This window comes from Mus caroli, unplaced genomic scaffold (genome assembly GCF_978045245.1).
Source record: "Mus caroli unplaced genomic scaffold, Mus_caroli_1 scaffold_20, whole genome shotgun sequence".
Classification (NCBI taxonomy): Eukaryota; Metazoa; Chordata; class Mammalia; order Rodentia; family Muridae; genus Mus; species Mus caroli.
The window spans coordinates 19,339,232-19,360,396 of NW_028227275.1; the positions used below are offsets into that span (position 1 = coordinate 19,339,232).

Below are 21,165 nucleotides of genomic sequence, written 5' to 3' on the forward strand. Positions count from 1 at the left end.
AGACAGCCACCGAGGCTCCAAAAAGCCGTGTGGAGAGGTGGGGGGAAATAAAGATTTCTATTTTCCATGGTCCTGCACTGCTTTTACAAGTCGGATTCCCGCAGACAACGACCTGCAGCCCGATAATGACACAGTGACTCGCTGGAATGAGCGACTGTGTTCGCCTCGATCGCTCCGACTTCTGGGGACGCAGGCTGCCCACGCCGCGCCCCGGCCGGCCGCCGGCCGACCCCGGCCGGGGCTGCCAGATCCGCGGCGCACTCGCTTGGCCCCCTCCGCCAGCCTCGTCGCGGTCTGGAAACATTTCCTGCCCCCGCCCCCATCCCCAGCTTCCCGGTGGGAGCGAGTTGGCCTCCCAGCCGGGTCAGCGCTCGCAGTTACCCCAACTCGCTTCCCAGACAGCCCGCGCCGGGGAGGGCCCCGTCTGGCTCCGAGAAGCCATGGGGGAACCCAAGCGCCCGGCGCCGAGCGAGGTCGCTCGGGAACCCCAAGGTTCGGGCAAGGCAAGGGCCAACTGGCAGCGCGCCGGGACCCCGTTGCCTTTCCTGGCGTTACCTGCTCGCTTGCGGGGGTGTCCCGGAGCAGCCGGCCTCTCCCGGCGCTGTCTCCCCACGCAGTTGCCCATGCTGGCTTCTCAGCCGGTCCCCCATGCACCAGAGGCGGCGGTCGGCCGGCTGCTCCACGCTGCTGCCCCGAACCGCGGCGTCCCCGGGTCAATGGCTCCCGCAGCCCGACATCGGGAGCTCCTGGATCTCCCCTGGGGAGCGCTCTGCCCGACGCCGGCTTCGCCACAAACTTTGCGGGCCAGGGGAGAGGGAGGTGGCCAGGCCAGGGGGGCCCGCGACAGTGCCCGGCCAGAGACCAGCCCGGCTGGAGGGGCGGAGGGAGGGGGCGGACACCGCCGCAGCTACTCCAGGATCACTCCGAGCTCCCAGCTGGGGCCGGCCCCCCGGAGCCTGTCACTCACCTGCCTAACCCCGCCCCGGCCCGGCCCCGCTCCCTTCCTCCCGCTTGGGGTGCCCGCGCCACGGTCGCCAGCCGCCCCAGGTGCGCATGTGACCGACGGCACCGCCCCTCGGGCCGGGCCTGGTTTTCTCATTGGCTTCTCCCAGGATGCGTACCGCCCCTCGGCCCCACCCAGCCAGGTGCCCGCCCTGTCGCCCGTCTCCCGGGGAGAGCCGCCGGGAATTATGCGCCCTCAACCGCCCCGGCTGCGTGCCCGGCAGTCACTTCCCCTCCCGGAGCCGCGCCCCGGCCCAGGCCCCGCCCTCTGGGGAGGGGCCGTTAGGTCCCTGAAGGGACTGCCTGGCCCAGAGCCGGCAGGCACGTGACCCGGGGTGCCCCGCCCCCGAAGCCTGCGCCCAACTATTGGCCATGGAGGCGCGTGCGCGGAGAGACGCATCTTGTAGCCACACCCACTTCCCCCTCCCACAATCTCTGGCTAGCGTCATGGCTGCCGCCACCGCTCTGGAGGAGGCAGCGGCGCCTATGGGCGCCCTGTGTGGCCTCGTGCAAGACTTCGTCATGGGTCAGCAGGAGGGGCCCGCTGACCAGGTGGCTGCAGGTATGGCAAGCAACGCCGCGAAGCTTCTGCAGGGGCCGGACCGCAGGGAGCGGCCTCAGCACCCGCGCGCGGCGGGAAGGGAGTGAAGGGAGAGGTGATTGTGATTGGTCCTCTGGCCGCTCTGCCCCCGCTGGGAGCGCTACTGCCCTAACAAGTTGGAGAGTCCCTTGCATCTTCCTTAAAGCTTTCTTTACATTCCGCATCTCGCTGTGGTCCATAGAGAATCATTGCATTTCTCCGAGAGTAATAGACTTGTGCAAGGCACAGACGACTCCGGAAGTGGAGCTGGGACTTGGACTCGGGTGTTCTGGTCCAAACCTGGTGCTTGCACGGCAGGACCGCGTTGTTTGCGGAGTGTTAAGGGGAGAAGGTCTGGGTTCCAAGGGTTACTCTCCGGCCTCTTGCCTTCCTGGAAGTAGCGTGCGTTCCAGCGGTCTGAGTGGTTGTAATTGGATGGTGGAGAGGAGGAGCCAGTCTGGCTCTAGGTCGATGGACGTGTAGATGACTAGCGTCTTTAAAGATTCACCTGTGTGTCTTAGTAGGCTTTAAAAAAAAAAAAGATTTATTTATTTATTTATTTATTTTATGTATGTGAGTACGCTGTCAGACACACCAGGAGAGGACATCGGATCCCATTACAGATGGTTGTGAGCCATCATATGGTTGCTGGGAATTAAACTCAGGACCTCTGCAAGAGCAGTTTGTGCTCTTAATTGTTGAGCCATCTCTCCGGCCCTAAGTAGGCTTTTTGATAAATTAGATTTATAACTTTTTAATGTCCCATTTTTTATCCTTCTTCCCAGAGTTCCAATTTCAGGAATCTCTCAGTTCCGAGTTTATCCAGGATTTGAACAAATCCAGGGTGCCTCCTTAGAATTCTTTCTGAATGTTGAATGTTAGGCCTTCAGAGTCGGGTTTAAGAAATAGAATACAAAATGGATATAGATGCGGGTTTTTAAAAATTATGTTTGGAAGTTTATGGGTGAAGAAGTTTCTTTAGCAAATTGAACAGATTAATTTTTGGAATATGTGAGAAATGAACTGCTAGAAATATATGTTGGTCCTTAGCAATAGTCCACATTCTTTGCCATTCTATTATTTCTGAGCACGTATTTTTTACCCAGCATGAAAAGAATTGAGGACAGAAATACAAATAAGATACTATCTATGGCCATCAAACTATTATAATTAGTGAGAGAAAGAACTGTGTTGTAAGAGGTAAGTATATGGTTCCAGAACATCAAGGGACAAAAATGCCTGCTATTGGCTGGGCTTGGTAGTGCATTCCTTTAGTTCCAGGATTTGGCAGGGGGGTGGCAAGTTTGCTAGTGAGTTCTAGGCCAGCCTCAGCTACAGTGTGAGCCCCAATCTCAGAAAGAAAATAAAGCCCCTGGTACTTGCGCTTAAGCTTATAACATTTTACAACTTAATCAAGTATTGTCTGTTATGGGTTATTATCAATGCCATTTCCTCCCAGATTTTACTATGGAGATTTCACAGTATTTAACAAAATCTAAAGAATTTTAATTTTTAGTTAGCTATCTGTTTGTGTATTGTCTTTTGAGACAGGCTCTCTCTGTGTTGCCCTGGCTATCCTGAAACTCTGTAGACCAGGCTGGTCTTGGACTCAAAGATCTAAATCCCTCCCTCCCAAATGCTGGGATGACGGGCATGCACTACCCCTGCCCAACTTAAAATTTTTTTAAAAGATCATAGATTCACTACTTAGAGCCTATCACTAACATTTTTTTCTTTAATTTGAATTGTCACAACCCTACCCGTTTAAACTGCAGAAATCAATACATTAATCTCTAACTTCTTTAGCGAGCTTCTCATTGACTAGTGTTTGCTTTTGGTTTGTTTGGGGGTAAACTTTAGATCCAGTGAACTATATATCAAGACCATTGTTTTCACAGAAGCTTAGATATACTTAATCCCACCCCCATACCAAGATAGATGTTACTATAGTAATGTTATCTGTAATTGTTCTTCCACATTTGTGCACTCTGGGAATAATAATTTTGGATTTTATGGATGCGTAACACATCTTTAAAAGATAGCTTAAATAACTGCCTTCTTATTTTTTCATAAAATACTTTTTTTTTTTGTTATGTCTAAAAAGGGAGCCTGAACTCTCATCTTGTTCTAGTGTTTCTATTGCTATGACTAAACTCCATGACCAGAAAGCAAGTTGGGGAGGAAAGGGTTTATTTGGCTTATACTTGGAGATCACAGTCAATCATTGGAGGAATTCAGGACGGGAACTCAAACCTGGCAGCAAGAGCTGATGCAGAGGCCATGGAGGGTGCTGCTTGCTGGTTTGTTTCCTGTGGCTTGCTCAGCCTGCTTTCTTACGGAAGCCAGGACCACTAGCTCAGGGATGGCACCACCCAGAATGGGATGGGTCCTCCCTCATTGACCACTAATTGAGAAAATGCTTTACAGCTGGATCTCATGGAGGCATTTCCTCAAGGGATGTTCCTTCCTCAATGATGACTCTAGCTTGTGTCAAGTCGACACAAAACTAGCCAGTGCATGTATGGTTTAAAATCTACTCTGGTAGTACCTGTGTAAGTGAACCTATTGTAATTTATTCCTCTTAACAAAAGGAAGGTTGGTACAAAGGAATAGTAAGGTTGAATGGGTTGATGGAGCCGGATTATATATAACCTTGAACTCCAGCAGAAGGATCTGAACGGCTTGTTTTAGGTAATGGGTGTTCAGCCCTTTAAGCAAGGGTTGTAGAATGGAAGGAAATTTAGGAAGGATTGAATTAGTATTCTTAGTCTTAACTGATCCTCGTCTTCGTTGTTAGACTATGATAAGGGGACAGTTTTGAACCGTCCCCAGATAGTTTCTCCAGCCTGAGTCAGTCTGTGCAGTACTGAACCCATACATCAGCCTAGGAAGCAGCAGCTCACTTACAAGTACAAATGCAGAAGGAGTCCTTTGTGATCACAAGGGAGCTGCCATCATTGTTTGGCACCTGGTGGCTCCTGGTGGCAATAGTTGTCAGCTCCCACGAGCATGCAAGTACTAGGAAGGAAATGATTTGGAAGCCGAGGAATGAAGGCCTCTCAGGCAGGCTCTCATGGATAGCCAGTACTTGTTGTCCCAGCCTTCATTCTCACCACTAGCCTCTTGGACCTTTAGTTCCAGGCACCAGCCTTTGTTCTCCATTTCCCAAGCGCTGTCTTTCCTGTTCCCTCCACCAGCTTTATCTAAATCCAAAGCTAGACCGTATGGTCAAGGCCCGTTAGTGCTGTTCCCCCGCCCGGTATTTCCTTATTTCCTGGTTCTACACAGCATCTCCAACCCCAATAGATTTCCCACCCGCTCATGAACTCTCGAGCAGATTTATTTCACAGGTATGTCTATGAGTACCCACATCTGACCCTACCCTTCCATTTCTACCAAGAGTCCCCTGGAACTAGCCTGAGTACACACACCACAAAACTCTTCAGGGCCAGCAAGGTGGCTCAGTGAGTAAAAATTGCTTGATATCCTGAGTTCAATCCTCTGGACACACGTGATGGGAAGAAAACAGTTTCTCTGAAATTGTTCTCTGACCTCCACATACACAAAATGTAAAAAGAAAAGTTTGTGTGACAAGAATTAAGGAAGCAAGTAGAATCTGTGGAATTTGAGGCCCAGTTAGCTCTAAGACTTGAAGGAACTAAAAAGCCTACCCAGCATTTTGAGCCTGGGGGCCAGGAAAAAGAAGAAGTAACTTTATCCAAAAACAGAAGCACCGGTCTACTTTCCCACCCCCACCATTAGGGTTTCCCTGTAGTTCAGCGTTCATTCTATTTTGTCATGTTTTTGATTGCCCGAAGAAACCACTATTACTGAAATAAAATTATTAAGGAGTAAAGAGTAATTGTAGAGGAACGACTGTGGCATCATCAGGAAGGTTTTTGTTGTTTTGTTTTGATTTTGAGATGGGGCCTCTTGTAAGCAGACTGGCCAAAAACTGCTTAACTGCGGGTGAACTTGTACTTCTGATCCAAGGGCCAGGATTACAGGCTTGTGCCATACAGTGCTGGAAACCCACCTCAGAGCCTCTGACAGGCACATGCCCAACCGAACTTGCCCATCCTCATCCCCAGAAATGGCCTTTTTAAGAGCCTGCCTAGAACCTATTCCTGGGGGATTTCCCTCCATTCTGCTCATGCGCTTCTGCCCACAGCACCCCAGCCCTGGCCCCCCCTTCTTTGGGCTGCCACTCCAGATTCTCAAGAGGCTGCAGTTCCATCAGACAGAGACCTAATTGTTCCTTCTGTGTTGGTGGCCACATAAATCCTGCTTTTGACCCTTCTCCATGCTCCACATGAACTCGCTTGGCTAAGGAAAGTATACAAAGGTAGGAAAGCTAGCAAGGCCATTGTTACACAGAAAATCCTGCACACATTGTAAAAACTTAGGCGTCCTATAAAGGGAAAGGAACTTATATTTTTCCTTTCTGCCAGTAAAACTACCCTCGGGGGAAAATAATTCTTTATTTTAACTATTATAGGTTCTCTTACCCCAGAAGTACAAAGTACAAAAAATAATTGATAGTATTTCTGTGTGTTTTGGCTATTTTCATTTGGGAAAATGTACTGTGACTTAAAATTAGTAGCTCAGGCGCACAGGTGGCTCACATCTATAATCCTGTCTTTCAGGAAACTTTACCAGGAAGAGTTATAAAGGCCAGCCTGGGATAAATAGTTGTAGGTCAGCTTGGCCTGGGCTATAGGATGGATGGAGACCTTGCTTTCAAGAACAAAATAAACTTAGTAACCCATTTCCATGACCCAGAACAGAACACCTTCTGTTACCTTTTTTATATTACTGTGGGGAGACTGAATGGTGGACACTTTGTTTAAAATGCCTTTCTGCCCCATAGACAGTGGGTTTTCTTATATTTTTGGCTATGAGCCTAGCCTTTAACAGCTGAGCCATCTCTCCAGCCTGACAGTGGTTTGGGTTTTTTTGTTTTTGTTTTTTTTTTTTTTTTTGAGACAGGGTTTCTCTGTATAGCCCTGGCTGTCCTGGAACTCACTTTGTAGACCAGGCTGGCCTCAAACTCAGAAATCCGCCTCCCTCTGCCTCCAGAGTGCTGGGACTAAAGGTGTGCGCCACCACTCCCGGCAACAGTGGGTTTTCTTAAGCACTCCCTGTCTAGCTGGGTGTGGAAGCACACTCCTTTAAGCCCAGTCCTCGAAAGGCAGAGGGAGGCAGATCTCTGTGAGTTCAGGGCTGGCCTGGGCTACACAGTAAGACCCTCTCAATTTCTGCCTTAAACCCTACCAGTGTTTGCTTTATAAAAGACAACAGTATTGAAGGAAAACAGCCTTTTAAGATGTAAGAAACACCAAAGAGGAAGAGAATGATTCTGCTTGGGGGTACTTAAGGCATCATAAGTATTGACACTTGAGTGCGTAAGTTCCTCAGACCAGGAATGGCAAGGAGCATTTCAAACTGAAGGACGAGGACTTCCCATTTCATGTGACTGAGTGAGAAAACTCCTGGGAAAGTGGATAGAGAGCTCCGGAGCCACCTTGTAAAGGACTTTGGGGCAATAAGGAGAAAATGAGGATGGTAAACAAATAGTTGTGTTTCAGATAGATAATTCTACATAAAGTACCAGCAGAATGGAAGACTTTTAACCTTTTTAAAACTTTAAACCTTGGAATGCATCATTAATTTGCATGTCATTCTTGCATAGGGGCCATGAGAATCTCTGTATCATTCCAAGTTTAACATATGTGCTAAAGTGAGCTCAAAGACTTTTTTTTTAATTGTATTCATTTCATTTCATTTCATATGCATTGATGTTGTGCCTTCCTGTATGGTGTATCAGGGTGTTGGATCCTCTGGAATTGGAGTTACAGACAGTTGTGAGCTTTCCTGTGTATGCTGGGAATTGACCCCAGGTCCTCTTGGAAGAACAGTCAGTGCTCTTAACCCACTTGAACTGTTTTAAGAGAGCAGTCCAGCTGCTCTTGTCTAGTCACAGTGTTCTGTTAGCACTGCTACATCCTAAAAGCTCAGTGGCTAAAAAAGTGATGTGCAGCCAGGAACCAAGGGGAAGATGAGCTCTTGCAAGTTGTCTTCTGAGCTGCACATGTGCACCCCACCACAGCTGCCCCAACACAAAAAGAATCTCAGGAACATTTCCACTGCACCCAAGCACCTTAGTCCTGAAAACCTGACTGAGGCAGTGAGAGAATGAAGACAGGATAGACACACAGATGTCTTCTGGGTACCAAATACCCCTTCAGTGTTTATAGCTGGTGAAAGAGGGATCGCTCCTCTCTGTGGGAGGTCTCTGTCGGGGAGCAGTGTCCGGCTGTGAGCAGCTGCAGCTCACGCTTTTTGTACACTGTGTCAACGTTCACACAGACTGGAGGAAGCCTTTGCCAATTCCCACGGGCCTAGGGGCTGGGCTTTGTCAATAGTTTGCATTCACTCAGAGCATCCTCAGCTCCCAACACTTTTTATCACACCAAAAATAAGAGCGGAGAAGTAGTGGTTATTTGTAAGGTGTGGAAAGTCATGTCTGAGGCAGGTAGACTAACCAGAGCTAGAATAAGATACTAGCTAAACTTAACCACCACGTGTCACGCAGTCACACGCACACTGATGCTCTGCTGTAGGAATCCGCCAGCTTCAATTTGACTCATTCTGAATGCTGAAGAAGCAGCTTTCAGTTTAAAATCTGAAGGACCCTCTCGAGTGGGACTTGGCTGTGGGGAGCTCCTTGATCTGTTTGTCCTGTGAGCCTGCCTTGTTGCCCCTACCCCCACTGTACAGCTTGCTCATTTTCCCCTGGGCTCTTTTCTCAGGCATGTGGGCAGCAGCTGGGCCTTCCACATCCTGGCACAAGTAGAGCTAGGAGTGCCTGAAGGCTAAGTTGGTGCCAGTCACGAGCTATGAATTCTCACTAGAGTTCCCCTTCCCTCCGTCTGGTTGGATTGCTTACTCTAGTACTAAACTGAGCCTCTGCCCATCTCAGCTCACAATGTTGCCATAAGCCCAGCAGACTTCGGGGAACTGGAGGTTTAGAACAGCATGCTGAAGTCTTTCCCGCATTTCCCTTTTGTTGACAGGTTCAGCATTTAGAGATGTCTAAGTCAAGAACCATGAACAGACTTTTGGAAGTAATTCCCATACCTTCATTAGGTAAAGCTTCATCCATGATAACCCAGTCCTTCCAAGACAGCCTGTTACTCCTTGCTTTCCTCTTGCAAATGTAGAGGCAGATCTGTTACTTGTGTGGTGTTGCTAATGCTAAGCTATATATTTACCAGGTAGGAGACTGAAGGTGTCAAAGGATACATGGTGAGAAGCTCCTCTTCCATCCCACAGTGGACTGTAGACTCTGGCATGATCTTTGCTATTACTGTGGGACATAGCCTCAGTTGAAGTGGTGGGGGGAAAGATCTGACATGAGTGATTTTAGAGAACAAGTTTGTCTAGAAACTGTATAGCCAAAGATAAAACTATAAAAGCACTGTATTGTTCCCATAAACTTGTTTCTCAAGGAGGCTAACAATTCTGAAGATAATTTATGGGACTGGAAAGGTAACTCAGTTGTTAATACCTTGGGCTTGCAGGCATTAAGACCTGAGTTCAGATCCCCAGACAGGGCATGGTGGCACACGCTTGTACTTTAGTGACGGAGTGACCAAAGGTAGAGACAGGTAAATTCCTGGAGCTGGCTCGCTAGCCAGCCTACAACATGAAGTTCCAGGTCACTGAAAAACCCTGTGTCAAAGACAAAAGATGCCTGAGAGACCACAGCTGAGATTGGCCCCTAACTATACATGCATTCACACATCTTCACACATATACCACACACAAATATGAGCACACATACACACGTGTGTGTGTGTGTGTGTGTGTATATATATATATATATATATATATATATATATATATATATATATATATATATATATATATATATATATACCTCATAACCAAGGAGTAATTATAAATAAATAAAAGAACTAGTTTCCCACTGTCAGAGATATTACAAATTGAAGGCTACAGAGATTAGACTTAAAGAATTTTCCTTGTTTTTCTTTCTTTTCTCTCTCATTTCTCCCCCTTCGGTTTTTTTGAGACAATGTTTCTCAGTGTAGTCCTGACTGTCCTGTCCTGGAACTCACTCTATAGAACAGGCTGGCTTCCAACTTAGAGATGTGCCTGCCCATCCCAAGTGCTGGGATTAAAGGTATGTTGGCACTACACCCTGGCAGACTTTTTTTTTTTTTTAAATACATGTATATCTGTGAACTATTTTCGTGCCTGGTGTCCAAAGAGATCAAAACAGGGTATCAGATCCCACAGAACTGCAATTGGAGCCACAAACCAACATGTGATCCAACCTGGAACCTCTAGAAGAGCAGTCAGTGCTCTTAACCAGTGAGCCATCCATCTCTCCAGCCCCTGAGACTTAGAGACTTTTATCATTTTATATTTAGTTTGACATATACAGATAAAGAAATAGTGGCAGATGTTTGTGTAATGTGGATGAATTGTTATACATACATATAATGTACATATATAGATATATGTATGTGTGTATATATGTATATATATGTATGTGTGTGTGTGTAGACATATTTCTCAGCTCTTTCAACTGAGAGAATCTAGAAGCAGTTTCATTCTAATGACACACCCAGACCATGGTTGGTTGGTTGGTTTCATTGAGATAGTGTCTTACTTACTATATAGCTCTATCTTGGAGCTTCCTATGGAGAGCAGCTGGCTTCCAATTCACAGAGAAAAGCTCAGTAGGGGTTGGGAATAGGAGTACTTTGCTTTAATTCCAGCACCCAGGAGACAGCCAGATGATCTATGTGAGTTTGAGACCAACTTGATCTACATAGTGAGTTCCTGGACAGCCAAAGTTAAAAAAAAAAAAAAATTAAAATTAAGCACATGCCTTTAATCCCAGCACTCTGGAGGCAGAGGCAGGTGGATTTCTGAGTTTGAGGCCAGCCTGGTCTACAGAGTGAGTTCCAGGACAGCCATGGCTATACAGAGAAATCCTGTCTCGAAAAACCAAAATAAACAAACAAACCAAACAAACAAACAAAAACAAATCAGTGAGACGGCTCAGCAAGTTAAGACTTGCTGCCGAGTCCACAGACCTGAATTCCATTCCCAGAGCCCACCTAATAGAAAGAGAGAGCTGTCTCCCAGAGGTTATCCTCTGACCTCACTTGCGTGCTGTGGTACAAGAACACCTTCACACATGCACACATACACAGATAAACAAAACAAAAAGCTCAGTGACTAAAGATGGAGCATCGGGAACAATGAAAAAGACTTGTTGGCTATTATTAAATTGACTATATTTATTGGTTTGTAACTCAGTGTATGAATATATACTAGTCAATATTGATACAGTAATAACTAGAATCTCTTTGTAGATGAAATTAAAATAATTTAGGTAGAATTACTTCCTCCAGATGGTTGAACTTAATCTCGTCCTCCCTGAATAGGGCTAACCATGGCTCCCCTTTAAGGATGGGGTGCCTGAAAGGAAATAGTACCCCTACCTCCTGCAGAGAGAGATACACCTGGGCCACATGTCTGAAGTAAATCTGGCTCCTGTGAGAGCAGAAGAGGTCCTGCGGACGACTGTCCCTGACATTGTGACGGAAGAGTCACTGACCTGTGACTTCTAAAAACTAGTAGCTGCAGTCTAAACAGAAGAGCATCAAACCCAGAGTGAAGGCCATCCTAGCAAAGGACCTCTTTCATCAAGGTTGTGAAGAACATGGAAAGCTGAGACACTTAGGGAGGAGCCTAAGGGTTCCTGACACTAATTATAAAGTGATACATTTAATTCCGAGACCCAGAGCATTAGTGGGAAGACTGGGGAAACCTGAATAATGTTTAGAGTTAGGTGGTCGTGTGCCGATGTTGTGCTCTTAGTTTTAAGAAATGTATATATTTGACAAATGTACTGTGTCCGCTGATAAAATGGGGAAGACTGGGTGAAGGTTGTACAGAAACTCTGCATTGTCTTTGCAACTTTTCTGTTCATCTAAAACTATCCCAAGGCCAGGTGTGGTGCTATGTGCCTTCAATCCTAGCACTTATTATTATTATTATAAAGTATTCTGTGCACATACTATAACCATGGACAGTATAACACTGTTCTGTGTTGAGATCTTGTCCGATTTTCAGTGTACACACATACAGCTACTTCAGTCTTGTTTCACATGTGAGCTATTGTGAACAATTCTACAGGGAACGTGGGCATATGACACTCTTTTCAGATATTAATTTATTTCCTTTGTATGTGAAACAGGAGTGTTATAACTGGGTTGTAGAGGCTTTTTTTTTTCTCTTTTTGAGGCACCTCCATACTCTTTTTTCCATAGCAACTGTACTAGTTTACATTCTACCAACGATGTTTGTACATACTCCCGTTTCTGTCTGTCCTTCCAGCCCTTGTCTCTTGTCTGTTTTGTAAGCAGCAACATCCTGACAGGTATGAAGCCAGAGCATCGAGTGCTTTTTTTTTTGGTTTTTCAAGACAGGATTTCTCTGTGTAGCCCTGGCTGTCCTGGAACTCACTCTGTAGACCAGGCTGGCCTCAAACTCAGAAATCCACCTGCCTCTGCCTCCAGAGTGGTGGGATTAAAGGCGTGCACCACCACCACCTGGCCTGAATTTCTATCTAGTTCCTTTCTTTCTCTTGGTCTCCCTGATCTACCCTCCTCTACCCCTTACGAGGCTGTGCTAGCTGCTGGGTTAGTCACTGCAGGCCAGGTCAGCACTTAGTCAGCTGAGCTACACCTTCAGCAATGGTTTTGTTTATTTGTTTTGCCTTTGTGCCATTTGTCCCCATTCATCTTTTATGCTGTTTTATATAGGCTGTTGTGTGTCTATATACATAAAGGGTTTTTATTTGATAATACTAATTTATATGTAGCCAGCTTATTCTTTAATTTGGCCTTTCTGCATATACAATCATTTCAGTTACAGATGAAAATGCTTATTTAAAAAAAAATACTTGCGACTGCATATTTGAAATGTGGCAGCTTCTTTCTTGTCTAGGAGGGGATCTTACTCAGCAGCGTGTAGTCTCCTAGCACGGGGCGCGGTGTAAACAGGAAACACTCAACCATTGAACCCTGTTTTAACTTTTTCATATGTCTTTCGATTTCTTCTAGATGTGAAGTCCGGTGGCTATACAGTGTTACAAGTAGTAGAAGCCCTTGGGTAAGCCCCTCTCTTAGAATATGCTTCCAGTCTTGCCTAGATACTTCTATGCATTATTCCCTCCCTAGAACCTGATTTTTTTCCCTTGTAGTTGAAGGCTTCTGATCCATATCAGCACTCAGTCTAAGCTGGTCTTGGGTTGTTCCTCTTAGAAAGGTACAGCCTGTAATCCACATCAGGTTCTGACTCAGCCTGCAGGTTTAGGTAAAATGGGCGGCTACGGCCTTCCACTGTTGTCTCATCGGAATGCCAGCCCTCTGTGCTTCCTTAGATCCACCTAATCCCTCAGGAGTCTAGCTGCCCCAGATGGCTTTGACATACTATAGGTCCTGTCTCCCTGTCTGGAGAATGTTTGGGAGGAAGACTGTGCCAGATCCCCAGACTTTGACTGTGCTAGTCAAGGAGGCTTGGGAACAGCTAAAAGAAGAGTGTTATAACCTGGGTTCTGAGAATCAGATTAGATACATGCTTGTAGTCTAGGGCTTGCTTTCCTCAAATCTCAGACCACAGACCACTTACGTTGACCAGTCTTATTAATAAGTTATTATTCAAAATGCATGTCTTCTGAAATAGGAAAAACAAATCAAAACAGAAAACTAAAGGAAGATTTTAAAAACTGCCACATCTTACACAGAACAGACTATTTAGCTTTTCTGGTTACTTTCTCATGGCCCTAGGTGTTTTTTTTTTGCTTTGGTTTGGTTTGGAGACAGGGTCTCTCCAGGTAGCTCTGGCTGTCCTTGAACTTACTCCATAGACCAGGCTGGCCTCAGACTCAGAAATCCACCTGCTTCTGCTTCCTGAGTGCTGGGATTAAAGGTGTACTACCACTCAGCATTATTTTTTTTTTAATAATAGTTTTATTGAAAATATAGTTGACACAGGGCTAGAGGGATGGATCAGTAGTGAAAAATGCAGGCTGCTCTTCCAGAGGACCCAGGTTCAGTTCCCCATACTCATATGGCAGCTCACAACTGTCTTTAATTCCAGTCTCAGGGAATCTGGCACCCTCTTCTGGCTTCCATGGGAGCTAGGCATGCATGTGGTACACATACATAGGGGCAAAACGTCCATACACATAAACAAATCTTTAAATATATATTTTTATACACACACACATATATATATACACATATTTGTACACACACACATACATATCTGACATATCAAAGCTCACTAAATTGTCTCACCCCCTGCTTTCTTCCCCAGCGTCAACGTTCAGCCATTCAAACATCCTTTTTACTCCAAAGTGAACCTCCTGCTCCTTACCACCCATTCCCTTCGCCCCTCTTCTTCCCAGGCTCTGGCACTCTATAGACTAACCGACTGTGGACATTTCAGATATATAGAGCCCCGGGCGGGCTGTGTGAGCGTGTGTCTGGTCTCTCACTGAGCATGCACTGCCTTGTTCCTAATGCTGTGATGAAATGCTGACGAGAGCAGCTTAAGGGAGGGAGGCTTATTGGGCTCACAGCTCGAGGATAAACTCTGTCAGGGAGAGCCCGGTGGCTGGAGTTTGAGGCATAAATGAGGTCATACTACATCCAAAATCAAGGAGCAGGGGTCTCTCTATTCATGCAGTCCAGGATCCCAGCCCAGAAAATGTTGTTTCCCACATACAGGGTTAGCCTTCTTAACTCAGTTTCATCAAGAAAATCCGTAACAGGAATATTTATATAGGTAATCCCTCATGGTTTGCCTAGAGGTTTGTCTCTTGGGTGATTCTAGATCATGGCATGATAACAACCAATGTTAGCATTACAGCATGATTACAAGGTTTATGTTGTCGTGGGTCAGGTCTACTTTTTTTTTTTTTTTTTTTTTTTGGCTTGCTAAACAGCATTCCATTGTACCAATGACCAGCATTCTGTTTAACTATACATGAGTTGAAATGGACATCTGGGTTGTTTCCACCCTTGTGCTGTTAAGAAAAATTCCCTTAGGAGCATTTGTGTGCCTTGGTCCCTCTTTCAAATGCTGCAAATGCACAATATTCTACCTGCTAAGCAGAAACATTTCTGAGTTCCTGTCCTCAGAATCAGGAGTGGTTTTATTTCTGTATCGTTGTATGTTCCTTTATCTTTAAGGTTAAATTTTAAATTCCTGGGATCAGCTTTCCAGAAATCGACTTCCTGCTGAGGTTATGTAGAAGTGTGATCTCAGGAGAGTTATTTTGAATATCATCATCTTGTTGCTGCAGTTCACCTACTCCCTTATGAGCCAAAAGTGTTGGAGTCGGAGGGACTGTGCTGGTATGATCCTTTCACACCAGCTCTCAGGAGGCAGAGGCAGAGGCAGGCAGAGCTCTCTGACTTTAAGGCTGGTCTACAGAGCTAGTTTCAGGCAAGTAAGGCTACACAAAGAAACCCTATTTCAAAAAAACAAACAGAAAACAAACAAACAAAAAACCAAACCAAAACAAAAACTGCTGCAGTTAGAGTTGTTGCTCAGTTGAGAGAGATCTTGTCAAGCACGCACAAAGCCCTGAGTCCCCAGAACAACATAAAATCAGGCCTCGCTTCTGTGATTCCAGCACTCAGGTTGAACACCGAAGGATAAGTTCGGGGCTATACTCAATTGCGGAGTTTGAGGCCAACCTGGGCTACATGAATCTGTCTCCAAAAAGGGGGGAAAATTTAATCCTTCCAGGCCTGGAGAGATGGCTCAGCGAGTAAGAGCACTGACTGTTCTTCCGAAGGTCCTGAGTTCAAATCCCAGCAACCACATGGTGGCTCACAACCGTCTGTAATGAGATCTGACGTCCTCTTCTGGTGTGTCTAAAGATAGTTACAGTGTACTTACATATAATAATAAAATAAATCTTTGGGCCGAAGCAAGGCTAGAGCCAGAGTTCTGTTTACACACACAGAAATTTCTGTCTACATACACAGAGTTTTTATTTAATCTGTGAAAGGCTGCTGCTTCCCTTGAGTAGAAGCTGCAGCTGCCAGGCATCTCTGAAGCCCCGTGGGTACCACCAAGCTCTGTTTCAGAGGGATGTGTCCACAGTAAGTATGGTGCCCATCAGGTGCCAAGTAAGAGATGGGGAAACAGACTTTGGTTGACTGTGGTGTCACTTAAGCCTCTGTTGCTGCCAGATTAATCAGGGTAGGTTTGGGCTTCAGTCTCCCCCCCCCCCCCCTTAGAGACAGTGCTGTGTAGCCCTGGATGTCCTGGAACTCACTCTGTAGACCAGGCTAGCTTTGAACTTTAGAGATCTGCCTGCCTCTGCCTCTCAAGTGCAGTACCACTGCCTGTCTGGGACTTGTGGTGTTTACTGGACACTAATGTTATTGGCTCAGGAGCACCTTCATGGGCTGGGTTTTTGGGTGGTTTTTTGTTTGTTTGTTTTCTTAAACTTTTTAAGAGGACTTTGCTTTCTTTATTGTCTAGAGACTTAAGTGTGAGTAGTGACTAGCTGCCGAATGTTTTCTTGATAATTTGAACTGGTTAATGACAGATGCTTTCTATCTTTCTATCTCTCAGGTCCTCTCTGGAAAATGCAGAACCCCGAACTCGGGCTCGAGGAACCCAGCTTCTGTCACAGGTGCTGCTCCAGTGTCACTCCTTGCTCTCGGAGAAGGAAGGTACTTTTACCACTAGTAGGGATGACTTTCCAAATCACAGCGCCATGACCTACATAGTGTTCACAGACAAAAGGGTTATAACCTATCTATGCACAGCTAACTAAGGGACTTCATTCCTTATTGGTATACTTGGCAGAGATGACTAAAATAAGATACAAGACATGGATTTCAAATAGTCTTTGATAATTTTTTCAGTGTATCTCAGTGTCTACATCCTGTAAGCATGTATAATACTTACTGCCTGGCCCTTTAAAGAAAGGTTGGTAGGCCTGTGTTCAATCCCTAGCATGTAAAGAAATGGAAAGGTGGAGGACTGTTGTTGTGGCTGAGCGGGTACAGGCACTTACTGTGCAAGCCTGACAGCAGGGCTTGATCCCTGGAACTACAGTAAAGGGAGAGAACAGGTGCCCAAAAGTTGTCCTTAGTCAGAGCCTCAAAAAAAAAGAGAAAGAAAGCAAGCTTAGTAGTGGCGGAGCTCATGAAACTGCTTTCAGCCCCAGCACCAAAGCAAAAGAGGAAAAGATCCATATTGCGATTGTGGGGTTGATAACGTGGCTCAGAGATAAAGGTGCTTTAGGCAAAACCCTGGAGCCCTGCATTTTATGTCTGGAGTGTCTTAGTCAGTGTTCTGATGCATGAACAACCATGGCAGTTCTTATTTTAAAAAGCATTTAATTAGGTCTTGCTTATGGTTTCAGAGGTTTAGTCCATTGTCACCATGATGGGGAGCATGGTGGCATGCAGGCAGACATGGTGTTGGAGAAGCAGCTGAGAGTTCTACATCCAGATCCACAGTCATAAGGAGAGAAAGATACTAGGCATGGCTTGGGCTTTTGAAACACTTCCAGTGACATGCTCCCTTCAGCAAACCACGCCTCTCAATTCCTCTCAAGTAGAGCCTCTCCCTGAGGACCAAGCATTCAAATAGATGAACCTTTGGGAGCCATTTTTATTCAGACCACCACATACACATAAAATAATGCAGTTAAAAAGAAAGCAGTTCTGAGGGGAAAGCTGGGTTTCGCTGTGAGTTTATATGAAAATGAATAGTAAAAGACTTTCCTGTTTCGCTAAGTAAAGACACCATGAAGTGGAAGTGAGTTTCTTTCGTCGTTGTTTGTTTTTTAGGGTTTTTGTTTTTGTTTTTGTTTTGTTGAGAAAGGGTTTCTCTGTGTGGCCCTGGCTATCCTGGAACTCACTCTGTAGACCAGGCTGGCCTCGAACTCAGAAATCCATCTGCCTCTGCCTCCCTAGTGCTGGGACTAAAGGCGTGCGCCACCACCGCCCGGCTAAAAGTGCATTTCTTGATTCAGAAGAACATTTGTAGGGAAGTCGAAATGGGATGGCCTCAGGAAGCAGATAAAGGTAGCTGCTGGGTCTTCCTCCTGATAAGCTAACACCGATCTGGTTTGTGCAGTGGTCCACCTGATCCTGTTCTATGAGAACCGGCTGAAGGACCATCATCTCGTGGTCCCATCTGTCCTACAGGGCCTGAGGGCACTGGTAAGTCCTTTTCACTGCATGGCTGTCTGCAGTAGTCCTTGGAAGGTTCACTCCGGGCCTTTTGGAGATGAACCTTCACATGCTGAAGGACAAAGGCGCATAGAGGAGTAGGTTACTGTCAGCCAGACCTGTAGTTCTTACTCTAGAGGGTGAGGTCACCCCGTGTGGCAGTTCCACTTTACCTTGTCATACACTGCACCTATCATCTACACTAAAAATAAAAAGGAGCTGTGGAGAAATACTTGGCTAGAGAGCGTTTCTCACTGTGAATGCTTCCTCCTGAGCAGGGATGTTGGGATACCCAATTACCCAGTGAGGCACGTTGTAGAGTTGTATCTTAGAGACAGTTTTCTCACTCATATCTTCCCTCCTACCGCAGAGCATGTCTGTGGCCCTGCCCCCGGGACTAGCTGTCTCTGTGCTTAAAGCCATCTTCCAGGAGGTACATGTACAGGTGAGTGGTAATAGTTGCTGATTTCTTGTTGTCAGTCTTTGTCTTGTGTATTTGCTATAAGTAGGACAAGGTGACAACAGATTGTCTTCCATGTTCTGGATGCTTTAAGGTCTGGTGACTTTACCTTTCTACTGGGTAAGGGAGGAATGACGACACTAGATCTGAAATATTCTCTCAGCTGAAGAACCTAAGCCATACATGAAGCAGGTTTAGGTTACTGGCATCATTGTTGTGCTGGTCAGTAGCCAGGCCCTTTCTCTGCAGTCCTCTTAACCTGATCTCGTGCTGGCTTAGAGATTCGTGAAGTAGGAAATGGTTGTAGTGTTTGAAGAATTCTTTGTTCTCTTTTCCACTCACTGTCTTTCTTCCCCATCCTCAAGTCCCTGCTACAGGTGGACCGCCATACTGTCTTCAGCATCATCACTAACTTCATGCGATCACGAGAAGAAGGTGAGGAATCTGAGAAGCAAGCGATTGCTCTTTCTCCCCCTGCCCCCCCGCAACCCCCATTAGAAGGGTGGATTGTACTCTAGGGGATATGTGAAAGGCCTCAGACTGAGGAATGATAAAGGTTTGGGGTACAGACTTTTCCCAGCATAGTAAGGTTTTTAATTCTGGACTTGAGTAAGTGCGCATGCATGCACACACTGACTTGCACATATCTTCACTGAGTACTTAGATCTAGGCAGGAAAGGAGAGCAAGAGGCAGCAGGAAGACACCAGGCTTTCTGTCCCATGGGACAGCAGTGACCTTGTTTTCTCCTTCCCAGAGCTGAAGGGTCTGGGAGCTGACTTCACATTTGGCTTCATCCAGGTGATGGATGGGGAGAAGGATCCCCGTAATCTTTTGCTGGCTTTCCGCATCGTCCATGACCTCATCTCCAAGGACTACAGTCTGGGTATGTTTTCATAGCAGTGAATTAATTACCTGATTGAAGCTGCTAGAGGTAATGAACCCAAGTCAACTTTATCCTTTCTCTGTTGCCGCAGGACCTTTTGTGGAAGAGTTATTTGAAGTGACATCTTGTTATTTCCCTATTGATTTTACCCCTGTAAGTAGCACCTTCATTCTGGATCAGATACTCAAGAATATGCGCTATGTGGAGACATTGTTCTAGACACGCAAACAAAACAGACAGTCCCTGGATTTACATTTTGTTTGCTTAGTGTGTATGCATGTGCAGTTTTGTGCAGTGTGGGTGCCTGAGTGTGGAGGCAGAGGAGGACGTTGAGTGTCTCTTTTATACCTGTCCACTTGTTCATGACAGACCCTCCTGCCACCAGGGTCTGCCACGCACATTGGAGCTCCCTGGTTTTGGACTGGCCACTGTCTGCACACCACTGTCCACTGCCCCAGGGCTGGGGTCACACAGCCACCGTTGTATTGGGGTCTGTGGCTCCTGCTGTCCTGTCACTTTTTCCACTGAGCTATTTTCCCAGGCTGATAGATATTTTAAAGTCCTTATGGATTCATATTTTAGTAAACTGGAAAATAGAGAGTCATCTAACACCAAAGGTGGGATTCAACTCAGCAAGTACTTGAGAGGGTACCTAGCAATGCACTCAGTGCTGAAGGGCACAGGGTTGTAAGCTGTGGTCCCTGCCCTTGAAGGCTGCAGCATTGAGGTAACAATATAGATTAGATATCAAAATGAATGGTACTAGAGTCATTCTGAAAGACAAGGGTTTAGTAGAAGCTACAGTTGGCAGGAACTGACCTAGCAGATGAGAGGATGTTGGGTGGTTTCTGGGGGAAGTATAGAAGATGAGTTTGTAGTTACGGAGGGCATCTAGGTAATAAAGCAAATGATCACAGCAAAGTATTACAGTTCCACACAGCGTGCACAGCAAGTGTGTGCTCTGACTCTGCTTTTATGTTTCTTTTCTACGGTCAGGTACCTTTGGTCTTCTGTTACATGGGATGTGTGGGGATGTGTGCTGCAAGTATTAGCAGTGTGAAAGAAATGAAAGCCTTGACTGCAGCATGCCAAGTGAGCTGGAGAATATTGGCTCTGGCTGACTTTAAAGAGCCCCAGCTGTCTTTACTAGACATCATTCCCCAGATTATCTCAGTCGGTATCCTGCTAGACCTCCTTTCTGCTGACACTGCTTCATAATCAATAAATGTTTCATAACCAATAACCATCGTTACAGCTCAGAACAACCTTAGACCTGTGAAAGACTGGTTCAGCTGATAGATAAGATACATAGACAGACAGACAGACAGGCAGGCAGGCAGGCAGGCAGGCAGACAAGGGTGTGTGAGTATGTGTGCGTGTGCGTGTGTGTGTGTGTGTGTGTGTGTGTGTGTAAAGTAATAGGGCAAGCTAGATGCCTCAGCAGGTAAAAGCTCTGGCTACACAAGTGAGTTCTATTCCTGGTGGTGTTGTGAGATAAGGTCTTGCTATGTGTGTGACCTTGAACTTGTAGCAAGGCTCAGTCCCTAACTGTTGTGATTACAAGCTGTACCACTAGGCCTGGCCTCTCACACATCTCCTGACACACACTCTGTGTCACTCTTAGATAGGAAAGTTTTCTTTAAGTTTATTATCATCATCATCATCATTATCATTATTGATTTCTCTTTGTTTTGTAGTGTTCTGTTTTTAGTTCATGGGTAGATATATCTTTCAAAAATAATAATGTTACTTTAAATTTTTTAAAGATTTTTTTAAATTTATGGTATATATCTGAGTGAATATATGTCTTATGTGTGCATATGACAGAATAGGGTGTTGGTGCCCTGATGCTGCAATTACAGGTCCTTATGAGCATCCAAACGTGAGTCTAGGAACTGAACTCAGGTTCCTTGTTCATGCACTATG

The 21,165-nt window shown here is 45.9% G+C and overlaps 2 protein-coding genes and 1 pseudogene across 5 annotated transcripts in view; 1 reads left to right on the forward strand and 2 right to left on the reverse strand.

Moving 5' to 3' along the window:
* Ubtd1 (ubiquitin domain containing 1) overlaps positions 1-1,272 on the reverse strand; it is a 55,943-nt gene extending 54,671 nt beyond the window's left edge. The window contains exon 1 of one of the 2 annotated variants that reach the window (XM_021151444.3): positions 556-1,272. In XM_021151444.3, the coding sequence (XP_021007103.1) occupies positions 556-650 (95 nt within the window). In that variant the 5' untranslated portion in view covers positions 651-1,272. The remainder of the gene's footprint in view (positions 1-555) is intronic. The other variant, XM_021151446.3, reaches the window with a different exon arrangement.
* Positions 1,273-1,411: 139 nt separating this feature from the next.
* The window catches only part of Mms19 (MMS19 cytosolic iron-sulfur assembly component), a 36,596-nt gene continuing 16,842 nt past the window's right edge, over positions 1,412-21,165 (forward strand). For 2 of the 3 annotated variants that reach the window (XM_021151442.3, XM_021151443.3), the window contains exons 1-8: positions 1,412-1,564; positions 12,748-12,796; positions 16,283-16,383; positions 17,801-17,886; positions 18,266-18,340; positions 18,721-18,790; positions 19,111-19,239; positions 19,331-19,392. In XM_021151442.3, the coding sequence (XP_021007101.1) occupies positions 1,450-1,564; positions 12,748-12,796; positions 16,283-16,383; positions 17,801-17,886; positions 18,266-18,340; positions 18,721-18,790; positions 19,111-19,239; positions 19,331-19,392 (687 nt within the window). In that variant the 5' untranslated portion in view covers positions 1,412-1,449. Of the gene's footprint in view, positions 1,565-8,658; positions 8,732-12,747; positions 12,797-16,282; positions 16,384-17,800; positions 17,887-18,265; positions 18,341-18,720; positions 18,791-19,110; positions 19,240-19,330; positions 19,393-21,165 lie in introns of all 3 variants that reach the window. The other variant, XM_029472419.2, reaches the window with a different exon arrangement.
* LOC115030028 (U6 spliceosomal RNA) lies at positions 7,230-7,330 on the reverse strand (annotated as a pseudogene).